The sequence below is a fragment of the Hyla sarda genome, chromosome 1 (genome assembly GCF_029499605.1).
Source record: "Hyla sarda isolate aHylSar1 chromosome 1, aHylSar1.hap1, whole genome shotgun sequence".
NCBI classification, from domain to species: Eukaryota; Metazoa; Chordata; class Amphibia; order Anura; family Hylidae; genus Hyla; species Hyla sarda.
The window spans coordinates 147530250-147542893 of record NC_079189.1 but is presented as its reverse complement, the minus strand read 5'-3'; the positions used below and the strand labels follow the sequence as shown (position 1 = coordinate 147542893).

Here is a 12644-nt window from a genome sequence, read left to right as displayed (position 1 = left end):
GATTGAAATTTATTTTGAGAGCCACATTTTTAAAAACCGAAAATACATAGGATGGTACACTGTTTTTAGTTTCAATAAGTTTTTATTATATGTGGGGGCACATGACAGGGGGGGGGGGGGGTCCTGTCATTTGCCCCCACATATAATGCCCCCCTGACATGTGCCCCTTATATATAATACCCCATGTCCTGTGCCCCTCACAATATAATGCCCCCTGACATGTGCCCCTCACTTATAATGCCCCGTCATGTGCCCCCACATATAATGCCCCCTGACATGTGCCCCTCACATATAATGCCCCCCTGACATGTGCCCCTTATATATAATACCCCATGTCCTGTGCCCCTCACAATATAATGCCCCCTTGACATGTGCCCCTCACTTATAATGCCCCCTGTCATGTGCCCCTCACATATACCGTATATGCCGGCGTATAAGACAACCCCCAACTTTCACAGTTAAAATATAGAGTTTGGGATATACTCGCAGAATAAGACTACCCCTCCTACCGCGATGTATGGTACCTTGTAGCCCCCCCCCCCCATATTAGGTAGGCTGTATAGTTCCCCCCACATTAGGTAGGCAGCATGTTCCCCCACAATAGTAGGCAGCTCCCCCACATAAGGTCAGCAGTTCCCCCACATTAGGTCAGCAGTTCCCCCACAATAGTAGGCAGTTCCCTCACATTAGGTCAGCAGCTCCCCCGCAATAATAGGCAGCGCCCCCACAATAGGTCAGCAGCTCCCCCCCCACAATATTAGGAAGTTCCCCCACAATAGTAGGCAGCCCCCCCCCCCCCCACAATGGTAGGCAGCTCCCCCCCCCACAATAGTTGGCAGTATAGTTCCCTCACAATGGTAGGCAGCTCCCCCCCACAATGGTAGGCAGCTCCCCCCCCCCCCACAATAGTTGGCAGTATAGTTCGCCCCACAATAGTTGGCAGTATAGTTCGCCCCACAATAGTTGGCAGTATAGTTCCCCCCACAATAGTTGGCAGTATAGTTCCCCCCACAATAGTTGGCAGTATAGTTCCCCCCACAATAGTTGGCAGTATAGTTCCCCCCACAATAGTTGGCAGTATAGTTCCCCCCACAATAGTTGGCAGTATAGTTCCCCCCACAATAGTTGGCAGTATAGTTCCCCCCACAATAGTTGGCAGTATAGTTCCCCCCACAATAGTTGGCAGTATAGTTCCCCCCACAATAGTTGGCAGTATAGTTCCCCCCACAATGGTTGCCAGAATAGTTCCCCCCACAATGGTAGGCAGCTCCCCCCCACAGACATACAGCTTCAAGCCATATACAGTGTACAGCTGGAGGCTTTATGTCTGTATACTGCCCCCCCCACACTGTTCCGGTCACCGCACCTCCGGCCCGGGGTCACCATCTACTGCTATGGCCTATGGACCATAGCAGTAGGTGCCGGGACCGGAGGAGTGGTGACCGGAACACTGAAGATGATGTGCCGCCGGTCACTTACCAGGCTCCGGCCGGCTCGCGTCTTCCTCCGGTCCTCCTGCGCCTCTATGGTTGTACGCACGGGACGTCACTGAGGTCCAGTGCGTACAACCATAGAGAGGCGGAGGATCGCACGAGGACGCGCGGCGGGCGGGGAATGGTTAGTGGCCCGCTGACATCCTTATGGCCCGAAAAGATTTTTCGGGACACAGGGATGTCCGGCATAGGAAAACCTATTGTTATCTGCCCGGGCCGGCTCCCGTGTGCGGCTGCAGGCGGGGACCGGCCAGAGCAGGTAAAAACTAATACTGTATACTAAAAACCAGGGGGCCTCCAGCTGTTGTGAAACTACAACTACCAGCATGCCCGGACAGCCACTGCCGGTCCGGGCATGCTGGGAGATTTAGTTTCACAACAGCTGGAGGCACCCTGGTTTTTAGTATACAGCAGTGGTCGGCACTATGCGGCCCGACCGCACTGCAAGAGCCGCATGTGGCTCGCGAGCCGCAGCTTGCCGACCACTGACCTAGACTAATGACATCTCCAAGAGCTAATTGAAGTGAGGTGTCATCCAACTGGAGTCCAATCAATGAGATGAGATTGGAGGTGCTGGTTACAGTTGCCCTGCCCTACAAAAAACACCCACCAGTTCTGGGTTTGCTTTTCATAAGAAGCATTGCCTGAAGTGAGTGATGCCTCGCACAAGAGAGCTCTCAGAAGACCTAAAATTAATCATTGTTGACTTGCATAAAGCTGGAAAGGGTTAAAAATATCTCCAAAAGCCTTGCTGTTCATCAGTCCATGGTAAGACAAATTGTCTATAAATGGAGAAAGTTCAGCATTGCTGCTACTCTCCCTAAGAGTGGCCGTCCTGTAAAGATGACTGCAAGAGCACAGCGCAGACTGCTCAATGAGGTGAAGAAGAATCCTTGAGTGTCTGCTAAAGACTTTAAAAAGTATCTGGCTTATGCTAACATCCCTTTTAGCAAATCTATGATACGTAAAACACTAAACAAGAATGGATTTCATGGGAGGAAGCCACTGCTGTCCAAAAAAAAACATTGCTGCATGTTTACAGTTTGAACAATAGCACCGGGATGTTCCACAGCAGTACTGGCAAAATATTCTGTGGACAGTGAAACCAAAGCCGAGTTGTTTGGAAGAAACACACAACACTATGGCCCAGATTTATCAAAGAATGTCTACGGTAGAGCTATTTTCCTACGTTTATTCGGGTGGTGGGTTTGACTAACGTGCATCTTATTTATCAAGAAGGTGCAGCAGGATGATGAATTTTGCGCAGCTCTGCTGTGGTGGGAAAAGCTCTACCACATACACTTTGTCTACTTCCCTCCCTCAAAAGCGTCTAGAAACTTTCCCGGGTCCTGAATTTGGCAGGTTAGGTGTTTTTACTTAATTTCACAGAGCTGCCGGGACATTTTTACTTGCATTTTGGATGCTACAATCAAATTTGATTGCGGTGTCTAAGAGGTTAAAGTCGGGCATCACCGTGATTGGTGATGTCTGGCATTAGAGATGGTTCCTGGTGGCAGATAGCCGCCAGGACCACCCAGCTATGACCCACACTCAGCTCCCGAGCATGTGTCATAGAAGGGGAGTGGGACGCTGTTGTCCACAAGAGGTTAAAGGTTGAATTGCGGAAGGTAGAAGTGATTCTCACGCCTGCTGGCAGGTAGTGTAGCTGTGCGCCTAAAAAAGTACCTTTGCGCACAAAATAGCGACTTTTGACAAAAGTCGCAAATGATAAATACGTGAACACTGCATGGTCAAAAAGAAAAAGTTCTACGAATAGCCAAAAAGAGTGAAACTGTCTATATTAAAAGACATAAAAGTCGCTAAATATGCTGCTTGCGCCTGAACTGCGCCAAAACCTATACAAAAAAAATGCTCTAAAAGTAATGATAAATCTCCCCCTATGTGTGGAGAAAAAGAGGCACAGCACACTAACGTCAAAACCTCATCCCAACTGTGAAGTATGGTGGTGGGGGCATCATGGTTTGGGGCTGCTTTGCTGCGTCAGGGCATGGACACATTGCTATCATCGAAGGAAAAATGAATTCCCAAGTTTAGCAAGACATTTTGCAGGAGAACTCAAGGCCATCTGTCCACCAACTAAAGATCAACAGAAGATGGGTGTAGCAACAGGACTACGACTCAAAGCATAGAAGTAAATCAACAACAGAATGGCTTAAACAGAAGAAAATATGCCTTCTGGAGTGGCCCAGTCAGAGTCCTTCAACCCAATTGACATGCTGTGGCATGACCTCAAGAAAGCGATTCACACCAGACATCCCAAGAATATTGCTGAACTGAAACTGTTCTTTAAAGAGGAATGGTCAAGAATTCCTCCTGACCGTTGTCCATGTCTGATCTGCAACTACATAAAACATTTGGTTGAAGTTATTGCTGCCAAAGCAGGTGCAACCAGTTATTTTCCACCTGCACTGTGAATGTTTACATGGTGTGTTCAATAAAAAATATGGTAACATTTAATTCTGTGTGTTATTAGTTTAAGCAGACTGTGATTGTCTATTTTTGTGACTTAGATGAAGATCAGATCACACCTTATGGCCAATTTGTGTAGAAATCCATATAATTCCAAAGGGTTCACATACTTTTTTTTGCAACTGTATATATACACAGTGATAATCGCTGTGTATGTGAACTTTGGAAATTGGCTGACCAACTTATCAGTCAACTGATTATGAAAATTGTTAACTATTAATCATTTAGTTGTTTCAGATTATATATATATATATATATATATATATATATATATATATATATATATATATACACACACACATACACACACACACACACATACGGGATGAGTATTTAACTGCATATTCTCACACACACACACACACACACACACAAAGGAAAAAGATGGAGGATGGCACTACAGGCTTCTAAACAATCAGGTTCCCCGGAGGTACAGGTGCGATTCCCAGCGGGATCCACTTTCAGCGGTGCTCTAATCCAAAAGGCAACTGGCAGTACACAATAGTTCCAATAGGAAGGAAGAGAGGATGGCACTCGCAGGTGGGATGCAAAAAAAACTTGAATTTATTTAATCACATAAGTCAGGCGGGTACAGTAGTATGGGAAGGAGCAGATAGAATGGAACAAAGTCCGTTTCGCGGCCACCTGGTTCCTCAGTAGAAGCGGCAGGTGGCCGCGAAACGGACGTTGTTCCATTCTATCTGCCCATACTACTGTACCCACCTGACTTATGTGATTGAATAAATTCAAGTTTTTTTTGCATCCTACCTGCGAGTGCCATCCTCTCTTCCTTCCTATTGGAACTAATATATATCACATAAATTCACACAACAGTGGTCCCTCAAGTTACAATATTATATTGGTCCCAGGAGGACATTTGTAAGTTGAAACTATGGTATGTTGAGACCATGTCCGACATTTATCATTGTCTTTAGACTGTTTTGTGTGTCTAGAAAACCCACAAAAATGGCACAAGCAGGGTTTATTTGCGCCTTTTGGTTTCCACATTTCTGCTGATTTTGAGTTGCAATCCACTGATTTTGGCAATACACATGATATGGAATGGTTTTGTGAAAAGGCGCAAAAAAGGCGCAAAGCCACTGAAAAGTCTCAAACGACACCAGCTCAGACTTCGCTCAGCTTTGTGGTATATGTGAAGAGAGAAATTTCTGAAAATGTGACCTGCACAAAATTTATCAAATGCTCTGCGACGATTTACTAAATTTGGTGCTCCTACACATTACAGCACACAAAAAAGGTGTAGAAAAATGCTTCACTTACACACAATGCTAAATGCCGGCCCATAACTATGGAAACCTGATACTTGGTTTGTCATCCAAAAATAGGACAAGTGAGGAGCAATTCCTTACATATAAAAGTAAGAAAGAGCTGCTGGAATCATTGTCCCTGTAAGATTACAGGAACGTCTTCAGGGTCCTGTACAGTACACACAGGGTCTCAAAAAAGTAAAATTGAACACCAGATGAGGGTGGCTCCAAGGAGCAGGTAACCCTGTGTTACGTTATGCGCTCCAGCCACACACGCTGGTCACACATGCTGGCCGTGAGCGCATGGTCCCCTTATCTTCTGCTGCCGACGGGGCTGGGACTCGCATCGCGGGACGCGCCTGCATGCGAGCCCCAGTCCGTCACTCTCCGGGTGTTTCTCCTGCCTCTCTGCTCCAGCACGCGTGTCCCCATCCCCTAGGGCGCGCGTGCGCCGGAGCTTTAAGATTTAAAGGGCCAGTATGCACATTAGTGTAATCTACCTGTGTCTCATTTATAAATTCCTCCACCCTCCTCAGTTCCCTGCCGGATCTTTGTTGCCTTGTGCTTTTGAGAAAGCGTTCTTCTGTATTGCCTTGCCGTGTATCAGATCTCTTGCTCTTGTGACTTGACCTTGCTCCGCTGCCGCCTGCCTACTCAACTCCTGCTTCGCTTTGACTATGCTATTGTGCCACCAGCCCTGACCTTCTGCTATCCAGACTACGAGTTGCCTCATCCCTCCTGTGCCTCGCATCTCCTCAGCCGCCTGTGTGGTCAAGTCGTGCCAGGGGTAGCGACCTGGGTGCCGCCTGCAGCAGCAAGTCCATCCCGCTTTGCGGTGGGCTCTGGTGAAAACCAGTGGCACCTTAGACTCCGCTCCCTGGTACGGTGCAAGTCATCTGCCACACAGGTCCAGCGGATCCACATCCACAGGGGTTCCTGTCTTCTGAAACGTAAGTGTTACACCCTGGCACAGGTAAAGAGTAGTACAGAACAAGTAATACCACCCTGTACTGTAGGGGGCGCTACCAGACAGCCAGTCAGTACATGCACTTCAGTAATACAGGTGTTTTACCAGTGAATGCCCATTCTGATTGATCACTTCTTCCAGCTATTGACGCGTTTCACAGATCCAGCCTGCCTGTAGCATTGTATGTTGAGTCTGGTTTCAAGTTAGAATGGTCCAAAAAAGACCATCGAATGTTGAAAATATTGTCACCTGAGGCCATTTTAAGTTGAGGGATCACTGTATTACCGTAAAATGCTATTAAGTCACCTCCCAATGGTCCCGAGTTGCAGCTAGTTCAGGGCTGCTAACTGCTATTAGAAACATGACAAGCTTGTTGACAATATATCTGTCTATCTCATAGATATATATATATATATATATATATATATATATATCTCAATCTATCCATCTATGGGGGACATTTATCATTCAATATAGACTTTTTTTCCGTCTATCCTTGGCGCTTGAATGTCGCAATTGTATAAATTTAGCGACTTATATGCGACTTTTTGAATAGAAGTTTCCTAGCGTTTTGTCTAGCAGTACAACGTTTTCTGATTTAGACATGCACTGCACCCTTATTTATCATATGCGGCATTTGTAATAAGTCGCAAAATATTGCGCTAACCCCGATTTCTAGGCGCAAAAGTACGCATACCAAAATCACGCGTACAAAACCTCTCTACCCTGCGCAAAACAAACAAACGTGCACAGCCGCGGGGAATTCATTATCTATGGTAGACTCAGATGATAAATTACATGCTGCTAAGCAAAAAGTTCGAAGGAAAAATATCGTTAAAAAAAAAAAAAGAGTAGCGTACACTTTTAATGATAAATGTCCACCTATATCTCTCTCTCTCTCTATATATTATATATATATATATATATATATATATATATATATATATATATATATATCTCTATCTATCTATCTATCTCTATCTATCTATCTCTATCTATCTATCTCTATCTATCTATCTCTATCTATCTATCTCTATCTATCTATCTCTATCTATCTATCTCTATCTATCTCTCTATCTCTATCTATCTATATCTTATCAATATATATTAGATAATTCCAAAACGATGGGTAAAGAGTCTAAAGTTCCCACAATGCAAAGCACCAAAGTTTGTCTTGTGCAGAAATGTCAGCTCTGAATTAGAATACCGTATGCAAGTCAGATTCATTTTATATGTTAATCTAGTGTTTAAAGCAGTATTTTCCAAGCAGTGTGTCTCCAGCTGTTGCAAAACTACAATTCCCAGTATGCCCGGACAGCCAAAGGCTGTCCGGGCATGCTGGAAGTTGTAGTTTTGCAACAGCTGGTGACACACTGCTTGGAAAACACTGCTTTAAAGGGAACCTTTCATCATATCTAATCTATAAAAAAAAGCTGAGTAGATTGAGATATCTTTAATGATAAAACTTATTGATTAAAATCCCTGCTTTTTCTAATGGGCAGTGTCACTCAATGATAGGATCATAGATGTTTTCCCTTCTCATGTATGGTCTTATTCAGCGTGTCGTTTGATGGAGAGAAGGTGTGGTTAACCATTTTCTGATCAAATTTCGTCTCTTAAAGATTTGGATTCTAAATAAAATTATATTAGCTATTTACCAGGGAGGTTTTGGATAGGAAATACAGCTTGTTCCCAGCACGTTTCTTCGCTAGGTCCTGTTGACAGACTGTGTTCTTTATCCAGATGTAAGACAAACCAAGTTATAAAGCAGTCAAGCTGTCCTTGTTCTTGGACCAGAACAGAGATCCTGCAGGACCTGCCAGCAGCAATGCTTTCCAAGTCCTAGAATTAAAAACACAAGACAGCACTGGAAATTTGACATTTGTCACATTTAAAGGGGTACTCCGCTGGAATTGTTTTATTTCTTTTAAATCAACTGGTGCCAGACAGTTAAAACAGATTTGTATATATTACTTCTATTTAAAAATCTTAATCCTTCCAGTACTTATGGGCAGCTGTATACTACAGAGGAAGTTCTTTTCTTTTTGAATTTCCTTTCTTCCTGACACCTCTGTCCATGTCAGGAACTGTCCAGAGCAGGAACAAATCCCAATAGCAATATTCTCCTGCTCTGGACAGTTCCTGACATGGACAGAGGTGTCAACAGAAAGCACTGTGGTCAGACAGACAAGAAATCCAAAAAGAAAAGAACTTCCCGTAGAGCATACAGCAGCTAAGTAGTACTGGAAGGATTAGAGTGCACCTCTCATGAACATTTTTTATTTATATATTACAGATGAAACCCTAATAAACACTTTTCTAATTGGTTTTATTTAAAAAAAAGTTCTTTTTTTCATGTCTTATTTATACTTTGAAAAATCCACCACTAGGGGTCTCCCTAGCAGTCCTGGCCGCAAGCAATTCAGACTCAGAGCATGAGTCCGAAATCACTCTGCAGCCAGGACTCAGTGCAGCTCCCTGCCTGTCAGACAGGCGGAAGCGAGCACTGAGCTAGTAGGCAAGCAGGGAGTGCTCCTGAACCACAGTGGTCCTTTTTTCTGCAGGGCACGGCAGCTCTGGCATCCGGACAGAGGGGAGAGACCCAGGAGCTGCCGTCCCTGCCATGTGCTGGGGCTGTATGCGCGCTCCTGGATGCGGCCAAACAGCAGCAATTCATATACAGTGCCTGCCATGTCCCGCCCACTTCCTCCCCTCGCACAGTGCTCTGAATGGAGTTACCGAAGAGGAGAAAAAAAAAAAGGATTTTTAGGGGGTTTTAAAGAAAAATAAATGCAGGGATAAATGGGGAGGGGGATTAGGGAGAGTTTAGATGGTGATAGGAATGCTAAGATTTTTAACCTCTTAAGGACCAAGCCCATTTTGACCTTAAGGACCAGAGCATTTTTTGCACATCTGACCACTGTCACTTTAAGCATTAATAACTCAGATGCTTTTACGTATGAATTTGATTCCGAGAGATTGTTTTTTCGTGACATATTCTACTTTAACATAGTAACAAATTTTTGTCGATACTTGCATCATTTCTTGGTGAAAAATTCCAGAATTTCATGAAAAATTTAAAACTTTAGCATTTTTCGAACTTTGAAGCTCTCTGCTTGTAAGGAAAACAGACATTCCAAATAAATTATATATTGATTCACATATGTCTATGTCTACTTTTAGAGATGAGCAAAGTTACAGTGATTCGATTCGTCACAAACTTCTCGGCTCGGCAGTTGCTGACTTTAGCCTGCATAAATTAGTTCAGTTTTCAGGTGCTCCGGTGGGCTGGAAAAGGTGGATACAGTCCTAGGAGAGAGTCTCCAGCCCACGGAGCACCTGAAAGCTGAACTAATTTATGCAGGCTAAAGTCAGCAACTGCCGAGCCGAGAAGTTTGTGACGAAACGAATCACTCTAACTTTGCTCATCTCTATTTACTTTTTGTTTGCATCATAAAGTTGACAAGTTTTTACTTTTTGAAGACATCAGAGGGCTTCAAAGTTCAGCAGCAATTTTCCAATTTTTCCCAAATTCAGAATTTTTCAGGGACCAGTTCAGTTTGGAAGTGGATATGAGGGGGCCTTCATATTAGAAATACCCCATGAATGACCCAATTATAAAAACTGCACCCCTCAAAGTAATCAAAATGACATTCAGAAAGTTTGTTAACCCTTTAGGTGTTTCACAGGAATAGCAGCAAAGTGAAGGAGAAAATTCAAAACCTTCATTTTTTACACTCGCATGTTCTTGTAGACCCAGTTTTTGAATTTTTACAAGAGGTAAAAGGAGAAAATGCCCCCCAAAATGTGTAACCCAATTTCTCTTGAGTAAGTAAATACCTCATATGTGAACGTAAAGTGCTCTGTGGGTGCACTAGAGGGCTCAGAAGGAGTGACAATGGGATTTTGGAGAGCGATTTTTGCTGAAATGGTTTTTGGGGGCATATCACATTTAGGAAGCCCCTATGGTTCCATAACAGCAAACCTCCAGCTGTTGCAAAACTACAACTCTTAGCATGCAGTGACAGCAGATAGGCATGCTGGGACTTGTAGTTATGCAACAGCTGGAGGCATACTACTACAACTTCCAGCATGCCCTTTGACTGTCCGTGCATCCTGGGGGTTGTGGTTATGCAACAGCTGGAGGCACACTGGTTGCAAAACACAGAGTTTGTTACTTAACTCAGTGTTTCCCAACCCGTGTGCCTCCAGCTGTTGCAAAACTACAACTCACAGCATGCCCAGATAGCCGAAAGGCATGCTGGGAGTTGTAGTTTTGCAACAACTGGAGGAGAACAGTTTGGAGACCACAGTGTAGTGGTGTCCAAACGGTAGCCCTCCAGATGTTGCAAAACTTCAACTCCAAGCATGCCCAGACAGTCCAGGCATGCTGGGAGTTGTAGTTCGGCAACATCTGGAAGAGTACAGATTGGAGACCACTGTACAGGGTTCTCCAAACTGTGGCACTCCAGATGTTGCAAAACTACAACTCCCAGCATTCTCTCTTCTCCCCCTGCCTTTCCTGGGGTCTAGAGCGCTGCTGTCGCCCCTTCTCACCCCCTGGCTATCGGCGCCGCTGCCCGTTCTGTCCCCCTGACTATCGGTGCCGGCGCCGATAGCCAGGGGGAGAGAAGCGGCGCCGACAGCCAGGGGGAGAGAAGGGGCAGCGGCACCCATTGCCGGCGCCGCTGCCCCCCCCCATCCCCGGTGGCATAATTACCTGAGTCGGGTCCGCGCTGCTGCAGGCCTCCGGCGTGCGTCCCCTGCGTCGTTGCTATGCACGGTGCGGCGCACTGACGTCATGCGCCGCGCTGTTCAGCGCATAGCAACGACGCCGGGGACGCACGCCGGAGGCCTGCAGCAGCGCGGACCCGGGATGGGGGGAGGCAACGGGGCAGGGGCGCCGGCAATGGGTGCCGCTGCCCCTTCTCTCCCCCTCACTATCAGCGCCGGCACCGATAGTCAGGGGGACAGAACGGGCAGCGGCGCCGATAGCCAGGGGGTGAGAAGGGCCGACAGCAGCGCTCTAGTCCCCAGGAAAGGCAGGGGGAGAGAAGCAGGCAGCGACGGCCTCTCTCCCCCTGCCTTTCCTGGGGGTGTATCGGCGTATAACACGCACATAGACTTTAGGCTAAAAATTTTAGCCTTAAAAGTGCGTGTTATACGACGATAAATACGGTATATCTATATCTATCTATATCTTTTTCATTCATATTGTGCCTCCTTATTGTTGCAACAGCTGGAGGCACCTCTTTTAGGGACACATGATTTATAATCCAAAAAATTATGCATTAATATAACTATTATATCATTATGTGTTTGAGTGTAAACTTACATTTGTAATGAAATTATTTTTGAAGACCTCGATTTTAATACCACCTTGAAGAGCTGCGCTCCACTGACTCTCGGCCCGCACGCCCCGGCTCTCCTTGTCAGCGGGCAGAGCCTGAAGACCACTTCTTGGCAGAGTCAGGAGCGCGCCCTGCAGTGATAGGAGCACAGCTCTTGCTCCCGCCTGTCTGACTGACAGGCAGGGAGCTGCGCTTAGTATGAGGTTTTGGACTCAGCATGCCAGCCCGGTGCGAGTCCGAAATCACTCAAACAGGCACTCCTAGGGAGACCCCTAGTGGCCAAAATTTTAAACATAAAAAAAACACAGTAAAGGAAAAATTAAAATGTATACAATCAAATTACAAAATTAATACATTTTAAACTATAAAATATAAAAAAAATCTTTTGATGATCTTTCAAGAGAAGGACATATGTAGTCAAAAAATGATGATATTATTTACAGTACTGTCGTTTTCTTAGAAAGGAACTGCTTAGGTGATTACAACATATGAATTACAGAACGCAAGCATTTTGGTCCAGCAATAAATGTTTACCTCTAGGCTATTGAAGTCTACCGTCAGAGCTAGGAAGGGCTGGCTCAGCGCTTTATAACCGCCAGGTACCCGGCTCATCTTCTCCGTAGCATATGGCTCATTCGCTTCACTAGATTTGTGACTGCAATGTACAGGACTGGAAAACCGCACCGCTTCTGCTATGTTTACTCCGGCAACTTCACTGACAAACACTCTGGGCAAAATAAAGAGAGAAAAAAGGTACATTTTGGCAGTTTAAATGCACCATAAAGCATAAGCATTGTGTCCAAGGAGATAGAGATAGAGCTATATATATATATCCCAAGTAGTTTTGGCAGCAGTTTCAAACGGTTATCATATGAAGAAAACCTCTGTGAATGTCAAATCATCTGAACAGCAGTCATGCACAATAACGTGTTCTGATGGTGGCTTCATCCAGCTTTTTGCCTGGTGTCCCTGGAGTGGGATCAGCTAATCATCTTGGGGACTGCATTCTGGAATTGGTGGCCTCTGATAAGATAACCTCTTAAAGAGTACCTGTCAAACCATATTTTCTAAAATA

At 45.2% G+C, this 12644-nt stretch overlaps 1 protein-coding gene across 2 annotated transcripts in view; it reads right to left on the bottom strand.

The window, feature by feature from the left end:
* PRMT9 (protein arginine methyltransferase 9) overlaps positions 1–12644 on the bottom strand; it is a 37105-nt gene that overhangs the window by 8993 nt on the left and 15468 nt on the right. For both annotated transcript variants that reach the window (XM_056562834.1, XM_056562833.1), the window contains exons 7-8: positions 12104–12296; positions 7877–8060 (exon numbers count right to left, since the gene is read on the bottom strand). In XM_056562834.1, the coding sequence (XP_056418809.1) occupies positions 7877–8060; positions 12104–12296 (377 nt within the window). The remainder of the gene's footprint in view (positions 1–7876; positions 8061–12103; positions 12297–12644) is intronic.